This window comes from Molothrus aeneus, chromosome 3 (assembly GCF_037042795.1).
Source record: "Molothrus aeneus isolate 106 chromosome 3, BPBGC_Maene_1.0, whole genome shotgun sequence".
Lineage (NCBI taxonomy): Eukaryota > Metazoa > Chordata > Aves > Passeriformes > Icteridae > Molothrus > Molothrus aeneus.
In genome coordinates, this window is record NC_089648.1 from 16386855 (window position 1) to 16410785 (window position 23931).

Sequence of the window (23931 nt, forward strand, 5' to 3'; positions counted from 1 at the left end):
AGCAAGGTAGAATATCACATGGGAACAGCATGGATGGCTTGATGCTAATTTCTCCAGCTCGGACTCTTGCCTCTTCTTGCGTTGTCTTTTTGCTGCAGATTTGCTGGGGGGTTTGGCTGCATTTCCAAGCAAGCCACAGCCCCAGGGTTGCTGCAGGACACGCCAGGCATTCACATCTCAGAGAAGGAGCCAGCTGGCACCCGCTCGCCTCCAGCACCTGCACACCTGGGTGGGACCGGGCATGAGGTACGGCTGGCTGGCTGCTGAAATTGTGCCCAAAAAGGGAAGAAATTCCTGTCCTCTGCCCTCCAGACTCTCACCTTGAGCTGTGCTGGACTCCTGTTAGGTCCAGATCCTGCTACAGAAAGGTCTGCGTGGGAACAAGGACAAGAGCCTTACAGATCCCATGTGCTCCTTACAAAGCACATAGCTTTGTGAAATAGCTGGCTTGGTGGGGATGAGAGGAATATCCTTTTTCATGGAATTTTGGGAAAATTTCATAAGCCCTGCCCCAGCTCTGTACCCAGGGACATTTCCAACTGTGGCTCTCTTGCTGTCACTGCTTGAGTCTTACTTTTTAACCTGCACAATTTCCTCCTCAGCCTTCCCAGCAACTTTTGTTGTTGGCTTTTGCCCAGACCTCTCCCTGGGAGTGTTGATTGGAGTTGTCCGAGCAACACTTTTCCCTCTGTCTCTGCTCTCATGCTGTGAGTCCAGTGAGGCAGGACACCCAGCCCACCCCCAGCCATGCTGGCTGCCATCTGCACTCTGCTTCTCTCCTGCTTGATCTCGTTTGCCTTGCCAACGCCAAAGCAAACACAGCGGAGGCACCGCACGACACGGACATGGACACGGACACTTCCCCTGCCACGTGCTCCACAGCTGTGCCCTTGTGGCCTTTGCTGGGGCTTGGTGACTGCCAGCCTCCCTCAGAGACATGCTGGGTGTGACACTGCTGCTGCTCATCGCACAATTGCCTGAGCAGCATGCCGGCTCCTGAGAGGGACATCATGCAGCTGACATGTCCACATCCTGACCTCTTGTCTGTCCTACTTCCACCTCCCACCAACACCTTCTGTCCTATCTCATCATGTGCTTTCTCCTCAGCACAGGGCTAATTCATCCTCTTCCTCCATTCCTCTAAATTCTCTCTATTTCTGCCACTATACCCCTTCTCCCAGATTCAGTAGCTTTTGGGATTACCCCTCAGACCAGCCTGGCTCTCTTTCCAGCCTGGCTCCTCTCATTTCCACTTAACCAGCTCCTTCTAAGTTGAAGTAATGTCCTCATCCTCCTGGCCAGGTTGTCTTTCTAACAGTATCACACATTTCTTTTTTTCTGTCACCTCTCTTTGGGGTTCTGCCAGTGTTTTTGTGCACTTCAGTCACCAGTATCTTTGAATACGTCTACTTGTTTTCTCCCATCTTTTGAAATCCAAATTGTTGTTTCTGACTAACTTCCTTCACTTTGCTTTCAAAAGGTTCTTCAACTTGTGCTAGAGCCTTCTGTAGAGGCCAAACCAAGGGAATTCATAAGCTCACACACACAAGATCATTCTCAACACATTCTAAAATGGGGAACAAAAGAATAGACCTTTTATCTGGAGCAAATGGAAGATGATAGATGAAAAAAGGCACCATGCAAAAAGAAGGAGAAGAGTGCTACAACTGAAAATGAGGGATGTCATTACAGATAAGTTGTTTGGAGAGTACAGTGTTACCTACTGGAAAGGCAAAAAGTATATTAAGACAAAACACATTAACTAACCAGGGGAAGATAAAAACTTGTCATGATGAAAAATACCAGGTGCTACCAATAACATATAATGGACTGAAAAATACATGTGAAAAGCAGCATTGATTTTGTGTCTGGCCCTGCTTTTATCAAGGTCCATAACCAAACCCTGTAAAAATCAATAGCAAAAGTGGCTGAGAAACCACAGGGCAGCTTTGATCAGGTTGCATCTCTGTGGCTTTGATTTTCAGGTTGAAGTCACTCCAACTGCATTTCTTGACCTTTTTCAGTCTGACACTCTTAAAAAAATATATATTGAGGTGTCCCTTTGTGCCATGACACCCCAATGTTTGCCTTGTCAGTGGAATAAAAAAAAACAAAACCAAGATAAACACTGAGTAATCTTTTACTATTTTTTTACTACTCTTCTATTCTCTTTTGTTCCATTGTTTGCCTGAGGATATACGAGGTTTGTGTTTTTTGTACTCGCTTCCCTGACCGTTCCCTCCTGCTTCCCAGGAGTGCTGCCAGAATCCCAGGCAGAGGAGCACCACGTAGTAGCTACGTGAATTAGGTGACAGATTATTTGCTCAGGTATCACTCTCTTTGCCAAGAGATATTTTACACCCAGGTAGGTGTGGGCTTCATCACCTGCTCTGTGAGCACACCAGGAACCAGGTGACTCATGGCATGAAGGAAGTATTTGCAGTAGGAGTCGGGAACGTGGCAACCCTTCTCTCATGGATGAAGAGTTTGGGGATTTCATGACTGGTACTTTTCACAGTAAGGAAACCTTTGCAGGCATATTTCCCACAAGATTTTTCCCCCATAGAATTCAAGCATGATTATCTGTGTTATGAATGTGTCAACGAAGCACATCTCTGGGGTGCTTCAAGAGGGACAAGTGTCAACTCCCAGATGTTTTGCAGTGTCACTTGTAGTCTAGGATTTGGAAGAGGAGCTGCAATTACCCCTTGGCTGTGGGATACCTCCCCACAGCTGATATGGAACAGCGATAAACTTGCGTGCCCCTTCAGCTCCCTGCATTCCCTGTCAGCAATTTCCATGCCAGGAGCCAAGATAAGCCCACTTATCCTGTGGCCAAGGTCATCACCCAAGTTACAGGACCAGGTTGAAGGACCAGGGACTTTGGGCAGAGGTTACTCTGAGCCCTATCTCAATGCAGACAGCTTGTAGGTTTGGAGAGACCCTCCAACAGGTATTTTTTTGTCAGTTTGACAGACATTTCTTCTGTTTACTTCTCTAGTCTTGAAGGCAAAACAACCAGTTTTGCCTGAAGAGCCCCATTATCAGCCAAACCCTGTGTTCAATTAATAGCAGGAAGGGTGGGAGGCCCAATAGTCAAGTGCAAAATTGACACATTCTGACACACTTTCTTTTCCCCACCACTCACCAAAAATAATGAAACGTCTGGGGTTTTATTCCATCATCAAAGGTTTCTCTGTGCACCAAAATGAAGCATGTCATTTCTGTGCTTGGGTCAAAAGCAAAAAAGAAGGAAAGGCTGATTTCACATCAAGGTGGTGCTTTTGGTATTGTCTACCAAATAGCTCAGAACTTCACAAAGGGCTCTTGCTTCTCCTGTCCTCTCTGCCTGAGGGGATTTGAGCTGTTCAGAAAAAGGCACAAATTCTGCATAGTTTGGGACACAAAAGGAACTCTTCCTAATCTCACCTTGTAGAAATAACCATACAGCAGCAAGAACTGGTACCCTCAAGTCCCATTTGCTGTCATCTCCCTAAGGAGTTGGTTTGCCTTAATTGCTCTAATTAGCCCTTTTAATCTCTGAATGAAAAGACCAGGAACTAGGATGGACACTTTCTGTGCCAAAAAATGGTCATTTTGGAGGAAGTTACTGTTTGGCCAAGAAGCATAATTTCTCTAGATCACTTCTGTACCTCTGTCTGGCAGGCACACTGAGAACAGCAGAGCAGTGGGACCAGAGAAGGATAAGGAAAATAGAACATTTGATTTCCTGTATTGCACCTACTGCAGCTAGTGGTCCTAGAGAGACTGGGAAAGATTTGATCTTTTTCTCCCAAATGGAAGGGGAGGACAGTTTCTAACAAAAGCCAAAAATAGACATTCACCACTAAAAATAAAAAAAAACTTTAAAAAAATTAAAAAGGAAAAATAAAGAATCAGAACTTCATACCCAGAACTGCAGGGTTGTGTCTTCTCCCGTGGGTCCCCCTCTGTCCTCTCAAGGCCGTGCAGCTGCCCTGTGGGGACACCTCGTGGCTCAAGTGGCACCTTTGGTTTGCCTTAAGGGATCACCTCTTCATAGCGCCACGACCCGTGCAAAGTATTTTAGCTGTCAGTGTGACAGCCGGGAGGAGAGATACGAAGTCAAATTTGGAGGAAGGAAGTACAGGGGACAAGTGTAGACCAACTCTTCTGACGATTTCTTTAGCATCTAGTGAAATTATAAGTGGCTGAGTTTGAACCCCCTCCACCCTTTCAGATGCCCTTGACCAGCAGTGCTTGACTGCTGCCTTCTCCTGCTGGCCAGTGCAGGTGAGTCCATGAACAGCAACCCAGCTCCACAAAGGGCAGGGAATTGAGGCACTGGAGAGGTGTTGCCAGGAGTTCACTCATGGGGATGTGGTTTGGGATGGCTGAGATCAAACATTTTACCAGATTTCACTGTTACCAGCCTGGACACTAACAAGAAACTTAATTTACCCCATGTCTAGTTTCACAGTGATGCAGCCAGACAAGAGTATATAGCATACAAGGAGTTTGTATTATCTCTCTGTTTGTGCAACATGCAGAGAAATGCCTGGCACCTGGCAAGAAAAGCCAACCTCATCTCCTGTGGCTTTGCAGAGAGAAATGGGAATGCCTGCTAACCATGTCTGACTCCTCCCTCCTCCGGGTATTTCCATTCAGTGGCATCAACAAGCCCTAAACACACAGAGGTGGCCTCTGGCTCATCTCCTTCACCTCTCCTCAGGAAGGCAGAGCTCCTGGTTCTCAGAAAAGGCAGATGTTTATCGTGCAGCAGCACCAGACCACACCAAAGAGAAGTTACCAAACACCGTTGGGTTTTCTCATGATGGTATTTTGTAATGAGGAGGATTTATGCTTTTCTCTTGAAAGCCCACAAAAGTAGCACAGCCACCTTCACCTGGATTTAGCTTTTCCAGTTAGGAGAAGTTAACGGGTCAGGATTACTTGTCTTGTGGTCTGCTTGCTGATGAAGAGATGCCTGTGTTTCCTGCTCCACTTGCCTCTCAGGCCAGTGTCACCTGGTGCATGGCCATCCCACCTTTTCCAAAGCACTTACAAAGGGGACTGACCACGCCCCGAACAGCATCCTCCTGCCAGGGCTTTCAACTTCTTTTGCAAATATCTGCTACAAGAAGCTGAAGGACAAAGACAGGTCATCTGGCTGCTGTGGGCCAACAGCAAAACTTGTTTCCTGAATTTATAACTTGATCTCAAGTGCTGTTTTTACTGGGGAATGGAAGAGAGGGGCATCTGTCAAGCAATGGTAGTGCCAAGTGCATCCAAAGGTTATTGTCCTTGTCCTGGAGAAGCCACCTTTGATTTGGACATCTCAATGTGGACAGGTGTCCACACTGGTGAGAATGTGGGTATTTTGTCAAAACCTTCCCTCTCCTGTCCAAGAGTTTCCTGGGCCCCCAGCCCCTTGCAGAATGGGATTTGTTTGCTTTCTCATGGACAGGTATTTATTCTCCAGGCTTACAGGTTGAGGAGTAAAAAGTTTTCCGAGTCTGACTCCCTCTCTACTAGCTCCATCTGGAGGCTCCAAGCAAACTTGCACTGTAAAACTACTTTTATTTGTATTTATTCATTTTATAATTTATTTAGGATTTAAGGTGGTCTTGGCATTTATGATTATGGTTAGCAGACTTGAAAAAAGAAAGCATCTGTGCAATTAAGTTTTTAGTTATAAATTAATTAAAGATTCTGTAAAATCAAAACAATGGGCTTATTTCTGGCTAAGCTGAAGACTGCATCTCTATCTGTTCACTCCTCTATTTTCCTGCAGTTACAGAGTTTTATTTTAAGCAGCTGACTGCTCAGCCTCTGCTCTAATTCAGCAGCATTTTTATGCTGCTATGCAAAGCTGCCACTTAAAGCACTGTTGGAATGCTGTTTTTTTAATTTTTAAATAAAATGTGGTACTTAAAATATCTGCTGTTTTGGCTGCAAAGTTACATTTATGTAACTTCCTCTTTTATTACTACTGAGGTATAGCTATCCTCTAGGATTTGCTACTTGGAATTCAAAATGTGTCTATAGATGTAAAAAAAGACCCTAAACTACAGGAAATGGGGGTTGGGAGGTTGGGGGGCAGGGAAGGAATAAAAAAAGGAAATAATTCTATTAAGCTCATTCAGGACATCTTTCTTCTGGTTTGTAAATCCAGTGCTCTGAAAGCACTTGCCAGAGAAGTTCTCCTGCCTTCCCTTGAGGAAAGTGAGATTCAAACCCATTGATTGGAGATGATGTGATGCCTTATAACTCCATCCAGGGGTGAAGCTCTGTGGTACCACCAGTATAACGTTGATTTAGGTTCATTTGTTGGATCTGGGGTTTCCAACTTCACCTGAGTTACTGTAAGAAATAGGAGGAAAAGCTGTACTGGGAGAAGAAGGATGATGTGAGACAAACTTGGAATCAGTTTTTTTTCATTTGGGGAAAAGCTTTATTTCTTCTCCCTCTCAAAAGAATTCTTGCTGGGAATGGAAGGCTGTGAAGAAAGCTCAAAGAGATCAGATTAGCAGCCTGCCTTGTGCAGTTTCAGGAGCAGGAAGGCAGGATTTGGGATGCAGGGATTTGGTGTTCCATGACAAGGCATGCCAATCAGGCTGAACACTTTCCAGCCTTCCCTGGGAGCCTTTCTGCTGACACACAGACTCAGTGAGGAGCTCTAATGTTCTCAGCTGCTCCATCTAGAAACCTTCAAGAAGTGGATCTGACAATTCCAGCCCTAATTTCCCCTAGGATTTGTTTCTCAAAGAATGCTTGTATGTACTCACTCAGGAGTTGCTGCTTGAAGTTCTGGCTTTTGTTCTCTTGGAGAAGTAATCAGCAAGTAATGAATGGATGTGAAATCCTTTCCTGCACAGAAAAGTCTTTATATCCTGGAAATACCTCATCAGTAACTGGGGAGTAACTTCCAATAGAAAGAATATCCACCATGTATTAGTTTGTAAGCAGGATAGCAAAGCATTTGGGCAATGAGAGATTTCCTGTTCAACTGGTTCATAGAAGTATGGAGGGAACACAAACAGTGTTTAAAACTCAGCATGAGGAGGTAAATGCCAGTGCAACTGTTAACTTAAGTTCAGTGTATCAGGGGAGAGAGATACTCTATCAAGGGCAGAGCTTCTGTGGAAGTGGTCTGATACATTGTTAGAAGGATTACTTAACAAGAAATTAGTTGTCTCTTGCAGAAGGCTGCTTTAAAACAGACATCAAAAAGCCCTGAAGAGACAGATCTTCCATATTTTCTTTCCTAAAGCTAATTCCCTACGTAGTGATGCTACAGTAGGTATGGCACAAAGCACACTAGCAGCATTTATTTATCAGGCATAGATGTGCACTTTTTCCTTTACTTAGCCTTTTTATACCAAGTAACTTTGTGCATTGGAGCCATCTCCTGCAGCATTCACTGCAAAAACACCTTATTTAAAATAAATTGTAGCATAGAAATTATTGCAATGAATTCCTTTGATCCCTGAGCTCACGTTGAAATGAGATTTTACTGACTTTGCATGGAACTGCCAGAAGGCAGTCAACACACTGGCAGCTTTTCTCCCCTCCCTAATTTCTGCAGAAGTGCCCAAACTGTCATAAGACAGGTGTATGAAATTTTCTCCTGAAAACTAAACTCTAAGGGGCTCAGAGGAATGAGAAAAACAGTGAAAAAAATACAACTGCGTACACTTCCTGTCTATTTTAAGACTGCAGAAATGCAAAAATGCTTGCAACAGCTGCTTCATAAGCATTCATGGTGTTCACTCACTGTGCCCTGTGCTGCAGCACATGCCTGTTTTCTGAATTTCCCATTTTCTCTCCCTACATATAAGTCTCTGATGCATCATTGTCACTGTACTTAATAGGTACAGCAATATTCTGAGAGCAGACTTATTTTTCTGGATAAGCTTACTGATGTTTGCTGATTTATTTTACATTCTGGCTGGTAAATCCTCAAAGAAAACCATTCAATTTGCTTATCATTCAGTTTAACCTTTGCTTTTCTTGTCAAAGAAGTTCTGTTTTTCAAATCCTCATTAAATGAAAACAGACCAAAAAAAGAAAAATGAGATGACTCCAGATATGACACACCAAGATTTACTTTAGTACAAGGCAGAAACTTCTATTAGAACAGGAGAGACACCAACTCAGGCAAAGGGAAATGTTAGTCATTGCAAAAGCCAGTAATGCTTAAAGCTTAAACTAGTTTCCCTCAGTTTCCTAAAACAGGCTTTTAAGGTTTTTTTTATCTTGTACTATCAAATTGTGTTAGTTACATAACTAAAACATGCAAATAAAGTGCAACAAACTAGTCTTAGCCAGTATCTGATTAAACAACTTTTAATATTTCTATTGACAAACATTGTAAGCATAACCAGAGTGAAATGTATTTACTTGAAGTCTGTGCAGTGACAGACCTGGGTCACTGAACTATCAGTGTAAAGAGAATTACTGGCATTCTAATTTCATTTTCAGTTGAGACAGAGGCTGCTGAAGTGATCACGAATGTGTTCCAGTAGTGCCAAATTCTAATCAAAACTCAGATTGTGCGTTAGTAGCCAAGGCTGAGGCAAACAATTATCCTGTACCATACACAGAAAGCAACTAGTATTGAATGGACAACAACTTTGGTCAACAAACTAGTTTTACTTCTTTAATAATATTTTGCTAATAACTCAAGAGGCACGACAGTACCAGTAAGCATATGAACTTTAAAATGCACAATGGCCACAGACAGTTGACTTGGATACAGTATTGGTGCTTGGTAGCAGACCTACAGACGGCTTTTCGATTCTTCCACTCTTAAATGACTGTGTATTTCCTCCTGACCTAGTCATGCACTGGAGAGGAATTCCACAGCAGTCTCCTTCTCTTCAGTTAACTCCTTAGCAGTAAGTTCCATCTTCTCACGAGAAAAATCATTAATAGGAAGACCCTCAACAAACTTCCAGGTCTTGTCCTGATTGAAAACAAACAAACATAAAGCCCTCCATGTAAGAACAGGCTTCATTCAGTCTGCATGAAAGAAACTTTATGGCATAAAAACACAACTTATGGCCCTAAGAACCACATCAGGCAGAAGTTAATTTTATTTCAGATAAACAATGCAACCAGCATCAGCTAGTCATGTCAGATTGTATTTGTCTAACCACCAGCACTTAACTGACAATCAAGTTAACTTGGTTAATAAGAGTCCTCTCTGTGAAAGGGAGACTGCTAAACCCCCACATCCCAGCAATTGCAGTCCCACACTGCTGTTAATAGGCTCACATGACAGTTTAATAGGTTGTGCAGAAGATATATGGATTTAAATACAGCCTAGTTACCTTGATCACAACAGGGAATGAATACAGCAGGTCTTCAGGAACACCATAAGAATTGCCATCAGAAATTACTCCCATTGAAACAAACTCCCCCTGAAAGCAGAAAGGCAGAGATAAACACATTTCTCACTGCTGGAAGCAGGCAAAATTTCCATGATTTATGATATCTTTTATCTCCTATGACACAATTTACTCCAGAAAAAGACAGATTCTTTCCTCTGAACACACATACACTCGAGGTCAGCGAGGTGGGCACAGAATGAAAGCATGAGGCAAACATGCACTTTAATAGCCACATCTTACCGCTGGAGTGCCAAACCAGATGTCCCTCACATGATCACAGATAGCTTTGGCAGCTGACATGGCACTGGACAGCTTCCTGGCCTTAATAACAGCTGCTCCACGTTGCTGAACAGTCTGCAATTAAGAAAAAAACCCAACCATAACTAAATTGTAAAGCAGAAAAACCATGGCTTGGTCTACACGCTGTTAGTAAATGCCACCAAGAAAGACTATTGTATGTAATTATTTAATTGTATCAGTGAAGATACAGTTCTTTCACTAAACAAACATGGCATACAATCCAGAAATACTATGGAGAAGAGTTGTGCCAACACAAACGTAACAATGTTTCAGAGGCTCATTCCTTAACTTTACAGCTAGCTGACTACTCATACCAACTAGATGCCTCAAGCTTTTCCCACCCAGGAGACTTTGTGCATGTCAGCAGGAGCAGATGTCTCAAGCAACACACTGTCAATTAAGGTCTTCTGCTGAATACCAATGTGAAACACTTGCTGGTCTCAATCCCACAATACTTAATGCGTACAATTTATTTAATTCCTGAAGATAGTTGAACCTACCTCACTATACTCAAGTTAATAGTTTTTAAATTTAATAGTTTTGCTAAAGCTTTAATCATCTAGGGCTTTAGTAACCCATTTCCCTTCAATTCCACCTAGCCTGTGCTCTTGATCAATTAATACCATTATTTTGTTTTACTAACTTACATTATTATTTATTACTACTCTACTTTGCAGGCATTTCCTAGATTTTTCAGATTCCTTTTCAGAAATGGTTCTGATGATGCCACATATTTAGACTTTGTGTATGTGTGTGTGTGCCCATGCATGAGCAGGGAAAGATTTGCTGGCCTTTCCTGGTGAGTGGGGAGCAGCAAATGGATCAATCCCACTTCATCTACAAAACTGCCCCAAAAAGTCACCATAGTGAAATGGCAATGGTGCTCCTGTGTCACACAAGTTTCACATAAGCTGTGATCAAAACTCTTTGCTGAATCATTTTAGCATTTCAGTTAGATTCTTCTAACAGAAGTTACATAGACTTTCCTGCCTTGAATTTTCAAAGGCAAATAACTGATAGCAACAAGGTATCTGAAGATGGTTTATTCTAGTGAGAGAAAAGAGCTGCTTCACTACATCAGTTACATTGTTTACAATTTCAGATGAGGTAAGGAGAAAGCGCAATCACAGAATGACTATTAAAAAAAAAGAAAAAAGGTATCTTACCACAATAAAGTCTCCCTTCAGCCAGCTGTCATCTTTTATAGCTTCATAGACTCCAACTTCCTTTCCTTTCACATTTACCTTTGCATGGTTAACATCAGGATATTGAGTGGAGGAGTGGTTGCCCCAGATGATGACATTCTTCACATCATTAGCAGTCACACCAAGTTTCAGAGCAATCTAATTGGAAATGAAAGATGTCCCATTGATTTAACTTCTCAATTCACAAGTTTCTTTGAAAGCATTGCTCTGTAATTAGCATAGATAACACAATAAGCCATTTTTTACCTGAGATTTGGCTCTGTTGTGATCCAAACGAGTCAAGCAGCTGAAGTTTTCCTTTGGTATGGATGGGGCTGACTTTGATGCAATTAGGCAGTTGGTATTTGCTGGATTCCCAACAACCACAACCTAAAAATGAAAAAAGGAAATATGAAGTAGGTATTTCTGCAAATACCTCCCTTCAGTGAAATACACTGCTTGGCCTTCAAAGAAGCTATCTAAAAGTTAAGTTTTCTAATCTCTTGGTTGCCTTCAACAAGATTGTCTTTTAATTGTGTCGTTCGTAATCACCCAATCTTCTATAACTGCACATAAAAATATTTTCCAGGTAGGTATTCTCTTTAACTTGACATCCAATGTGAAAGGGAACAAGACTTCCAGGGAGATCTGTACACTGACCTACAGCCTGGCTTCAAACCTCATGCTACCAGATATAGGGAGATAGACACAAGCACACTTTTAACCAACCACTTTGAAACGCTTTCTGGACTGGCTGCCACTGCTTTATATAATTGCTTTATAATTAAGAAAGCCAGAACATTTACTTATCTCAATGTTCATAGGCAGTTAGAAGTAAAACACTGCCTCAACTTAAATCAATTTATTACTATGCAAAACTGATTTTACTTAACTTCATTTGTGCCTTGAATGACTTATGTCAGACTCCATATACTCTAAATCACACAAGCTGATTTGCAAACCTCCCTTTGTATTTCCCCTTTTGAAAGTGAGTTCAGTAAATTTTCCACTACTCCACAATAGTTATATTGATAGTTTTTATTCCAGCTGGATAAAGAAGCAAACACATCTCTAGAAGCCGTAGGAAGTTCATCAGCAGACATTAAAAAGTCAGTTACAAAGCACAGTCGGAGTCTGGGTCTGAGATTAAGAGCAGTGGGAGAGCAGCCACATGATCCCATTAACTGCGCTGAAGGAATCTGAGAGAGAACAATTAAAATCTTCTAATGCTCCAAGTAAGATGCAAACAACCTAAATAAAGCTGATTTTTGTGCAACTGTAATTCCATATTGATATTGAAGTTAAGGGTCATTATGTTAAAGGACACAGATGGATATGAAGTAGGCAGCTGCATTTAGTTAATTCAGTTCTCCTAGAGAAGAGTGATATCAAGCAAAGGACTGCTTATTTTTTTTAAACATGGTTTTATGGGGTTGCTTTTCAAATTGGTGGTAAACAGAGTATGTGTGGAATACAGCAATACAATGTAGGACTCACCTTTTTCATCAAACAAATTAATGACTAAATCATCCACCAATTTAACATTCTGTTTCTTATCTACCCTTGACTGTGGTCTATTTTCCAGGGCATAAGGAAAGGAATGCCCACACTGAACAGGCTCCTGCTTGTGCAATATTCTTCTACAATGTATCCAGATCTCTACATAGCAAAGAATTAATGTTTTAAATTCAGTTCCTATATTCACCTTGACAGTCTTTTTGGCATACTTGTCCAAGGCTGCACCCTGAGACTTGAAAATTTTTACATTTGCTTTGAGTAAATCCTTCCTCTCCATGCCCTCTCTCCTTGGCATGGAGCCAACCAGAATTGCTACATCAAGGTCTTTGAATGCAACTTCCTCCTTGTCTGTTGGAATGACCTCTAAAAAAAAGGAAATGGGGAAAAGAATTCAGCAAGATAAACACTCGTGGCACAGTGCTAACAGGAATATTCTTTCGTGCATAAATAGTATATAATCTAATCTGACAATACCACCACCTTCCCCTTCCAAAAATACAAGTAATAGTCATTTGGCTCTACTTCCACAGACTACATACATCCCAGTAAATGGGTTTTACATACAAATATTTATCTAAAGTGGAAAACACAGGAGAAATCTATGTAAAAGATACATTTCATTTGCCTCTAAAAACATGTATATAAGTACATATGCTTTTCTTTACTTTTACAATAAAATTTCAGTGGCAAAGACCAACACAAGTGAAGTTTTGCTGCCCCTTTCCATTTCAAAGCAGAGAAGGTTTGATTTGTACAAGAGCTGGTACCTACATCCTTCTTTTGTCATGTGTTATAGTAATTACACTAACTCCTACTTGCTCCCTTTCTTCTGCTTGTTTAAACTACCAGAACTCAGCTTGTTTACATGGCTTGAGGAGTGTATTTTGATTTTGTATCTTTATACAGAAGATATTTCTAAGACTAGATTTTTTTTTTTCATTTAGCAATAAATATTATATACATAATACAGCAATGATATATTATATATATTTCATGGCTGGGCCAGAATACAATGCACATATGCACTAGTATCTCACAATTTCTTGTCCAGGCTTAAAGCCCAGGATTAGATGATATAAACCCAGGTATCTCCATTGCCAGTTCTGTCCACAAAACCTATTTGATGTTATTCTTCCTAGCTTACAGGCTAAGTTAAATTGATTATATTCCACTAAAGACAAAACCAAGGAAGGATCATCTAAGATTTTCTTTGGCCTAACTTCCTGCCAGCTACAGGGACTCATAAGTGCAAGAATTGTACTGCAGCATCTTGGAGGTATAAAAAAAATTGTTTTGGCACCTCTGAGCAGCGGCAGAGCACAGTCCTGCAGCTCCATCACCACACCTTCCAGTACCGTCATCATAGGAGTGATGTCCAGCAGCACAAGAATAAGAGGCTGGAAAGAAAGAAAAGGTTTAGTGCAAGCTGGGCACAATGTGTCTTGAAAATGAATTTGTCTTGTACTTGGCTGTTACCTCGTGCAAGATTTAAAACCCATTTGCAGAAAACAACTTCAGCACAACCAACAACAGAGCAGAACTCCCATTTTCCCCACTTAAAGAAGAAATTACTTGCATATTGGTAAACCATTCCAAGTGTCTATGAGGAAACCAGTCCCAGGCACTGCAGTTCTGACATTCATTCATTCCTGTGCCAGCAGGAGCAGGGAGGTCATCCTTCCCCTGTACTCTGCACTGGTGAGGCCACAACTTGAGTGCTGTGTCCAGTTCTGGTCCCTCAGTTTGGGAAGGACATTGAGACACTTGAGTGTGTCCAGAGGAGGGCAACGAGGCTGGTGAGGGGCTGGGAACACAAGCCCTGTGAGGAACGACTGAGGGAGCTGGGGGTGTTTAGCCTGGAGAAAAGGAGACTCAGGGGTGACCTTATCCCTCTCTACAGCTCCCTGAAAGGTGGCTGTAGTCAGGTGGGGTTGGTCTCTTTCTCCAGGCAGCACTGACAGAACCAGAGGACACAGTCTCAAGCTGCTCAAGGGAAATACAGGCTGGATATTAGGAAAAAGTTTTTTACAGAAAGAGTGATAAAGTCCTGGAATGGTCTGCCCAGGGAGGTGGTGGAGTCACCATCCCTGGATGTGTTTAAAAAAGACTGGATGTGGCACTGGGTGCCATGGGTTGGACTTGATGATCTTGAAGGTCTTTTCCAACCTGTGAATTCTGTGGATTCAGTGCAAGAGTTACCTGGTCTTTGCCGAAGACATCGCCCTTGGCAATGCTGTAGAGGAGGGAGTAAGCAATCTGCCCAGCTGCTCCAGTCACCAGCACTCTGACAGGTTCACCCTGCAAGGAAATGACACAGCCTTACCCACAGCTCCACACCTCAGCCTCACACCAGTTAAAATTAAGTTACTGCAGCAATAACGTTCTGATTATTTAACCTGGATGAAAGCGTGTGCTTAAAGTTGGATCAGCCCCAGCTCCTGGGATCACACTTCTGGTTCTGCAAGAACCACCAGCTATTTCTCTGCTTGGTTTTACAGAAACAGACCACAATTGCAAAAAGATCCTTAAGAATTGCTCCTGGAAAACTTGCAAAATGCCGGGAATAGTGATATATTTGAAAAATTTTGCATTCCTTTTAACAACACTGCCTTGTTAACATAAGACAATTCAACATAAACCCCAACCATTCATACTTGAAATTTACTACAGAAGTTTCATGAGCTGTGACACTTGATTGGTTTTCAGATTCTTTCCATTTCAAGGGCTGTTCCCATTAAGCATTTTGAATGCTTATTTGCAACCAAAGACTTATTGAATGCCAGAAACCAAAGAATCTAGGGGACTTAAAATTACTGCCTCACTAAACTGTTAGGCAGCAAATTTAACTAATCCACAGACAAAAGCTACATTATGTACAAATACAGACACTATCCATAATACAACTGTCTTTTGTCAAACTGACCCAAAACTCCAAAAGATTGGGAGAAGACTGCCAAAATGCTACTGTATTGCAAATAAGAGGGGAATAAGGGCTTGCCCTGTAGCAAAATGTTAAGCAGAACCAGGACTGGGAGAAATCCAGAAGTTATTTAATATTGAAAATTAAAGGCTGCAAGAGTTTGGGCTGGAGAAGAGCCTGGAGAGCTTCTTCAGCCTGGAGAAGAGAAGGTACCAGGGTAGCTTTTCAATACTCAAAAGGGACTTACAAAAAAGATTAGGACAAACGTTTTAATAGGACCTGTTATGAAATGACAAGGGGCAATACTTTAAACCAAAAGAGGACAGACCAAGATAAGAAATAAATACTTTACAATAAAGGTGGTGAAACACTGGCATAGATTGTCCAGATAAGTGGTAGTTGCCCCACCCCTGGAAACATTCAAGGTCAAATTGCACAGGTCTCTGAAAAACCTGGTCTTGTTGAAGATGTCCCTGCCAAATGCAGGGAGGTAGATCAATGACCTTTAAAAGTTTGTTCAAACCCAGAGCATTCTATGATTCTATTGAAAAGGGCCACGTCGCAAAAGACATTAATAACCCAGTATTTCGTAAACCTGTTATTTGTATTTCCCTTTTTCTCTAGAGGCAATAGGGCTGGGGCAGATTGTGCTAGGACAGGAACAAGCAGACTGATCAGCCTGCTGAAATGCCAAGCCCACTTCTCCAGAAAATTAAAAGATGAGCACTTGACATGCAGACCAGGCATAACTGAATGTAAAAGAAGTGATTTAATTGTATTCTGGGTTACATTATGAAAAGTGTAAGCTGCAGAGCAAAGACATGCCTTGCACTCAGTGCTGGTGTATTGCAGATGGAATTCTGAGTCCAGTTCTGGAAACCCGAGTTCTGTATGGTTCTGTGGTCTGTAAGATGAGGCTGAGGGAAAGGCAGTCAGGACAGAGTCTGGAAAGGTAGAGGATAAGGGAGACCTAACAGCAAACCACCACACCTTCACAGAGTGTTAGAAAAATAACACTGCCCCCAACACCTCTCAGTAGTGGCAGAACAGGGTGCAACAGCTACAAATTAAGAGAAAAACTCTTGATTATGTGGTACTGTTGCAGCAGAACAGGATACCCAGAGGGTCTGTATAACCTTCACCCCCAGCAGTTTTCAAGGCCCAGAACAAAACACCTATGACATGATCTATCAGTGGCAAAAGTCTCGCTGTCAGGCTGGACTGGACAACTTCCAGACATAGAGCAAGAAGGAAGGCAGACTCTATGACCTCTACAGATCCTTTCCAACTAGCATTCCTGTCACTGATATTTATAGGAAAACCATGTGGGGCTTCCAGTGTATTCTCTCTGCAGAATTCACCGGTCAAGCACAGCTGCATCACACTACTGTTAGATAATTTAAAAAATTAGGCTACCTACCCCATTTTATCACATACGAGATAAAATCAGGGCATAAATTATGAAGGTAAACTACTGAACTCGCAGATTTAGACCTGGCCTTCATTATGGGAATGATTCTTTAAATATCTCATTACCCAGTTGCCCATTACACGGTGTTGAAGTGCATTATTCTCTTTTGAACTCCTCCTACTACGAGTCACACCCCTCTTCAATAGTTTTGAAACTCCACTATGAGGGGAAGGAGAGCAGACAATCAATTCTTAGTGGTTTAAATCTCAAAACTAGTTCTGGTACTCTATTCTTGAGCATAACATCTGAATGATGATGAGCAACACAGATTAAGATGTGTATCAAATTTTAAAGCCAACTTTTCAGCATGTTTCTAAGAAGAATCTACCTTTTATTTATATAAATGGAACAATGAACACTCTTTTAAGGCAGCTAACCACACTAGTTAATAAAATAAATACTGAAAAGTTACAGTGCTGCAAAACCTTGGCCTGGCAAAATCCCCATCATATAAAAAGTGATCCTGTGCTAAGCTATTCCAGAACTCACACAGATAGCAGTAAAACATGTTTTCTTTATATTTATAGGGTATCTGAAATCAATTGTGAATTGATTTCTGAATTTCCAGTAAATAGAAGAAAGATTTTAAGGCTCTTTCTTCTAAAGCAGTGTCACTAATGGGGGAAAAGGAAAAGAGATTTTTTTTTTCCATTCTATGAACTTTATAAGCCAGTCTGATTGAAACATAAAAAATGGCAACCTATCCACTAGCATTATGGTGAGTATTCAGCCTAACAACAGGAGAGGGAAGGAGGAGAAGATGGAAAGGTAAGAACAGGACTATCTATTATTTTTTTACTGAGACTTAGCATTTAGCCTCTAAAAAAAACCCCAAACCTTCAGTCATGACTCAGCTCCACCTTGTCAAAATAATTATGTTTGCCTACTACCATCCTTCCTGTTGTCCCCCATTTGGGGCTGGAGGAGGAAAACACGCAAGCTAAAATAAGGTGAGGAGTGCTTCCTACTTGTCTTTCCTTTCCAAACCTTCAGTACCTTGGATTCAGTGCATTCCCCAGACCCTTTTACCCCTGCACCAATTGTGAGAATTTAGCATCAGAGAAACTTCCATGCTCTCTCTTAATTCCAGAAGCTGGACTAACAAACCAAAAACTTTGGATTTTGTTGTGCTGCTTACAAAATGTGGATAATTCTCACAAAAAAACCCTTACATCTCATATTAAAATTAGTCCCACTGAGTGTCTGAGGCTACTTTTAGAGAAATGAGAAGCTCCCCAACAGAAGTTGTAGGTTCCAGACATTCATGTCCAGACGCTTTAACCCGTGACTTGGCTCCTGCAGGACTTTCATGCTGTGGTAACTGCAGGGGTGACCTTTACTCACTCTCAGGTATAAAGGAACTAGAGGACAAATTAAACAACAACTTGCTGAACTATTTTGCTCCAAAGCCTTCCCCACTTCACAATCAACCGATGTATAGTTAAAAAGCTTTAGGAAAATAAAAGAGCAGCAAAAGTAATGATAAAAAGGATGAGAAAAAAGCCCCCAGCAACTGACCATTGCATCCCCAGGTACCCTTCTTCATCTAATCCAGCAAATGTAGGATCTCTCCCCCTCCTAAACTATCACAGATCAAAGCAAAGCCTCCAATATCAAGTGAGGAAGTTGAGGTCTTAGCACTCACCCCACACACTTTGGTTTGAGAACTCAGTGCTTCAGTTATTTCTGTGATTACAGCTGATATCAGCAGAACTAAAACATTAGAGCCATACCTGCAAACAGCACTGCACTGCAAAACTGATTCAGGAGGTTACAAAGGTAAGTAAAAGATAACTCACAACCTATCAAATGTTGTGACAGGAATATCCTGGCTACACAAGTGATTGATAGACTTTGCATTGCTAATTGCAGTTATGAGAGATCTCCATAAAGATTATTGCTGATAAGCTCATCTATAAAATACTACCAGCTTAACATTATTCCTGAATATTGAACATTATTCCAGCCAACTACGCTATCCCATCTTGCTTTACAATAATTACTCAATCATTAAAATAAATTTTTATCTCTTCCAAAGTCTAGAGTCTGCCTAAGGAACTTTCCCTTTGCTCTCCCTTCTTTAAAGCGGAGATGTGGTGACAATAAACATGTTTGGAAATGTAGCAGAGAGTCTCAGCAAGGCAGCCGTGCACTCGAAGAACACCACCAGCGCTGTGGTTCAGAGACCAAAGCAATTCCAAAGGCATTTCTTCCTTAAGGAACGACCTTGACACAGGTGCCCTGTAAAACATTTTCCATTTCATTGAGCTAATGGTGGCTGCACTGATAGATGATTTTATTTCAAGAAATTTAAAGCCTCTGCCCAACACCACATGCATAATCTGAAAGCAAAGGCAAGCTAAAAACAGTGACATTCTGAAAGGTCTGGACATCAAAGTTCTTTGTGAGACCAGATCATCCATGTCAGCTCATCCATGTCTCAATGCTTCGAGAGTTCAAATACAAACTAGAGCTTGCTGTCATGTTTTCACTCCTGCAAATCCCCATTTTAAATAGAAGGAGTGGAAAAGAAGCATAAAGTTTACAGATTTTGGTATTTTTTAGGGTACAGCTGAAATAAGCCACATTTCAGAGCATGCAAACATCCTTTCTATAGCAAAATACTGAAAGTGAAGGTTTGAGTAACAGGGTATTGAGTCTAGAAAAACACGGAGATGTTTTCATGCCTAGAAAGGAAAGCAAGGTCTCTGTGCAGGTTTATATATCTATGTACACATGCTGCAGAAAAGCAAAGCACTGCAGTTCACCTCTGTAACCTCAGAGCAGAACTAGGACTCCTTGACAATCTAGAGAGTCTGAACAAACAGCTGGATTTCCGACAGCAAGCAGGGATGAACCAATAAAGACATTTCACAAGCACTTTCCCTTGAGCTAACACAGAACCGCACCAAAACATTTCACGCCTCACGAACAAGGCGCTGACACCCCCCATCTCCCGCAGGCAATGTCAGCAGCCGCGGCGCCGGGACAAGGCGCGATCAGCCCTGGAGTGCCAGCCCGGGCCCGGGAGGCTCGCTGCGTTCCGCCGGGGGCACATCCCGCCCTCCCCCGCACGGCCCCGGGGACAGGCAGAGCTGTCGCCAGGCCGGCACCGACCCCACGTCCCCGCCTGGAAGGTCACCCCGGCGCGGCTCGGCGGGGGCTGCAGCGAGCCTTGGGGCGCCACCGTGCCCGGCTTCTCTGGGTGCCACGACCACCTCCAGGTCACCCCTGCCCCTCATCCCCGGGCCCTCCCGGGCGCAGCGCGGCCGGGCGGGGAGGGCGACGCCATTTCAGGGTCACCTCCGCCTGCCAGAATTCCCTGCCCCGAGCCGAAGGAACCCGAGGGGCACGGTACTGCCGCGGGCCCGGTACCGACCATGTCTGCGGGAGCGGCGGATGCACTTGCTGCTCGAGGTCACCTCTGCGGCGCGACTGCGGCCGTGGCAGCGCCGCGCCGAGGTGCCGTGGTGGGGCGGGGCGTGCGGCCGCGCGCAGCCGCCTGGGGACTGTAGTCGTGGTCGCCGCCAGCCAGCGCCGCTCGGCTGCCGAAGAGAACTACAACTCCCATCGTACCTCGGGCGTGGCGCGCCGCGCCCCCGCACGCCATTGGCGGTTGCCTCTCCCCACCTCGCCCCATTCATTGAAGCGCCGCGCGGCGCCGCAGGGCTTAGGCCGTTAGGGGGCGACGCGCGGCTGCCTTCGCGGCGCGTGCGCGCGGTTGGGAGGGGTGGAGGCTGCGGCAAGCGTGGACTTCTCGGGCCGCGCATGCGCACTCGGCGGCAGGGGGGCGGCTGTGGTGGCGCATGCGCAGGGGGTGGCGCGCGCGCAGGGGGTGGCGCGCGTGGTTGCTGCGGTGACGCGCGGGACAGGCCCCGGTGCCGGCGGCGCCGCTCCCGCGCCCGCCCCGCGAACTCGGAGCGCTCGGTGGGTGCGAGTGCGCGGCCCGGCCCTGCCCGGCGGGGCATCCCCCCGGGGCATCCCAGAGCCGCGAGCCCGGGATGGGCAGAGCGTTCCCCTTGCGTTTCTCGCGCGTTTCCCTGCCGCCCGGCCTCCTCTGGGGAGCTGCCGGCGCGTTCCCGGCGCTCCACACTTCATGAAATTTTGCCATCCTGTTGCTTGGTCCTTTCCTTTTTATTTTCAGGGAAAGCTGAGAGCTTACCTGTGCTATTCCGCTGGTAGAACTGCGTGGCTAAACTAGCGATCATTTGTACAAAAATAAAGCTGCTCGTTTACTTGTGTTTCGAATTGTTGAGTGAAGTAAATTCCTTTGGTCTGGCTGTAAGGGAGGCTGATACCGGTAGAAATACATTAGCAGAACAGAGCTTTGTAAACTGTTGTTAGGGTGTAAAAGAAGGTATTGGATAGCACAGCTGATTTTTCCCTCAGATCATGACAGGATTCCCTGTTAGTTAAGTGTTCTGTGAAGGTCTCACTGGTCCCGGTATGCTTCTGCAGGATTAGTTTGAAGTCTTACTCTAGTCCTTATAGTAAGCATGGATACTGAGGCAATTTCTTCGGTCCTGCGACAGAAAAGGGAAGCTGCTCCTTTAGGGCAAGGGGTGTAAAATGCAAGGTGTGATGCAAAGTGTTCCCGTTCCATCGGGTGGTGCTGCCAGTCGTGCTCATGCCACAGCTCGGAAGGTGCCGTGGCTGGAAGGAGCCTTGTGGCCCTGGCAGCTCCTGCAGCGGGGCCAGCGGCGGTGCCAGGGTGCGGGGGTGCGATCCTGCCGGCTTTGTTGAGGTTCTCCAGCTGCACTGATTTATATCGGTTAATGACGGCCCGTTTTTAATATGAATGAAGCCTGTACTCAAGCTCCTTTCTGTGGATAAGTTTGAAAGCTGAATAGCTGCAAGCAGAGCTGAGGGCTGGCTTGCTGGGAAGCGTGGGGAAGCTTGGTCAGGAGGAGGGAGCTTGTTTAACACAGTCAAAGTTTCCCAGAGTGTCCTAAGATGCTTTACCCTGGTGACTCTTAACCTTTTCTGCACCCAGACGTTGTACAGACTTAATTAACACTATTTAAGATTGTTTAAGATTTAAATATACACAAAACCTGATGTGGACCCACATAAGGTAATTTCCACTGACCTTAATTGGTTCAGTTTAATTGATTTCTTACCAATTTTCAGCTAAATCAATGTTACCAGGCTGTAAACTGATTTGTCTGTGTCAGCCTAGCAGATTGTATTGATTTAATGGATTTCAGTTGAGAGCTTAACTTGAAACTTTCAAACTTTCTTCTGTAGGTAAGACTCTTCTTATTCTTGTTCCTTTTTTGCCCAAGCTTGTGCTCCTGGAATTATTTGCTCTTGGAGATAACAACAAATCTCGTTACTTTGTGTTGAAAGTGATTCGTTTTCATGCAAAGCCACGTGTAAATGCTTTTGGTTGTCAGAAGGATGTTTATCAGTTTATCTTCAATCCCAGTATGATTAGTCCAAGTTGGACTCAGTTGTTGACTGTGCTGATTTAACTAAAGATACTGTAAAATGTTGCCTTTTATGAATGTGGTGTAGTTTTTAAAGTCAGCAAGAGTTCTAGTATTTCCTTCTTAAATTTTGTGTCTACTTGCCAAGCTTTGTTTTCCAAGCAAAATTTAAATGTAATTTTAAAAAATATTCTTTAATGCTCCCCAATGTTTCATTAGTATGAGTCTTTCGTGTAGCACTGTAAGCCAAAAAGCTGCATAAATAGAAACATTATGTGCAAATGAAGTAATGGAAATTTAGTGTGCATATGAATTGGGCTCTTGGCTAACTCTCAAATACACTTTGCAATTTTTGCACTGAAAAGATACTGAATTACATGGAAATTGGTAATTAAACAACACACTGAAATACTAAGATGTTTTAATCTCCATCTTCAGGGGATTAAGTATTATTTTTCAAGGCAACTAGTAGTTTTGAAGGGTAGTCTGCCAGAATGATCTCTTAATTTTTAAAAAATATTTTAAAATGAATTATTCTCTGTTAACAGCTGGCTGTCTTCTTTAACTGTATTTTGGATGGGATTGTCTTTTACTTCATTGCCATCTATAGAAACGGATGAATATTTTTAGGTAAGTTTTTATACTTAATTTTCAATAACTTGTAAAGTTCTCTTTTTATCATCCTCTCTGTGTCTAGTACAGGTTTTTGATCTTATGCATTTACTTACAATTGTTGTTACCAAGTCATGTCTCTTGTAGCTAAGTCTGTGTGATATAATTAACATTTAAAATACAGAAGACTGTGTAAGAAAAACTAACTATATAGTGGCTGGGTTCAAACCTAGAAATGCTAGAATTGAAATAGTTTTGTAAATCTCTTCTGTGTTCTGGTCCAAGGGAATAATAGTAAGACATTTTTCAGAACTAAAGTAAAGCATTACAAAACAATACTGAAATAGAATTAAGAGGATCAAAAGTTATTTTGTGAAGTGTATGAGAAATCTATAATAGATTTTTTAAAAGATATAGATATGAACAAGAACTATTAAAATTGTAGTTTAGAAAATTAATACAGGGTTGGGTTTTTTCATTCCTAGTGCTAATGTCCCAAACATAACTTTTCACCGTTCATTTCTGAACTTCAGTCATATAGTACTGCACGGACATTGAATGTCATGAAGAAGCTAATCCATAAATTCCATTTATAATCCAGATTTTGTTTTTGCTGTGGTGAAAACTTTCTTTCTAAAAGAGAAATTTTATCTTCTATGGAAGTGGTTTAATTTTTTATTGCTTATTTTTAATTTCTTAACAGCTTAGTTGGTTTTTTAATTAAAGTTGGGAAACTATCATTAATTAATTTCTACAACCTTCAGCATGTTTTTAACAGGTAGCTAGGATGCAATAACACATCCTGTACTCAGGTGCCTGCTGCCTATAAAGAGACACAAATGATCTGTAGCTTGCATGTGATATGTATTAGTAATCTTTATAAACTATTCATGAGTCAAATATTAATAAAAATTGTGAACAGAAAGTTATTTTTTATTTGTTTTCTCTAAGTAGGTCAATAGTACGAGCAGGTATTGCAGGTTTGGTGGGGGACACTGAGAGTTCAGGTCTCCTCTGATGTGGGTGCATGTCAGATCTGAGATGGGTGCTCTGGTGCCCAAAGGATTCAGGGCTCCATCACTGACCAGAGGGGGTGGTGGCACAGTGGCTTCATAATGATACC

At 42.7% G+C, this 23931-nt stretch overlaps 2 protein-coding genes across 2 annotated transcripts in view; one reads left to right on the forward strand and one right to left on the reverse strand.

Moving 5' to 3' along the window:
* Positions 1-8069: 8069 nt before the first annotated feature.
* On the reverse strand, positions 8070-20255 carry MDH1 (malate dehydrogenase 1). Its single transcript, XM_066546357.1, has 9 exons — positions 20147-20255; positions 14576-14674; positions 13677-13773; positions 12564-12739; positions 11126-11248; positions 10841-11017; positions 9615-9728; positions 9315-9404; positions 8070-8947 (listed from the first exon to the last, which is right to left on the reverse strand). The coding sequence occupies exons 1-9, from the start codon at positions 20147-20149 to the stop codon at positions 8822-8824; spliced, it is 1005 nt and encodes a 334-aa protein (XP_066402454.1). The 5' UTR covers positions 20150-20255; the 3' UTR covers positions 8070-8821.
* A 351-nt stretch (positions 20256-20606) lies between these two features.
* Positions 20607-23931, forward strand: part of WDPCP (WD repeat containing planar cell polarity effector) — a 147235-nt gene continuing 143910 nt past the window's right edge. The window contains exons 1-2 of the mRNA XM_066547816.1: positions 20607-20694; positions 22745-22826. The gene's annotated coding sequence lies outside the window, so the exon portion shown is untranslated. The remainder of the gene's footprint in view (positions 20695-22744; positions 22827-23931) is intronic.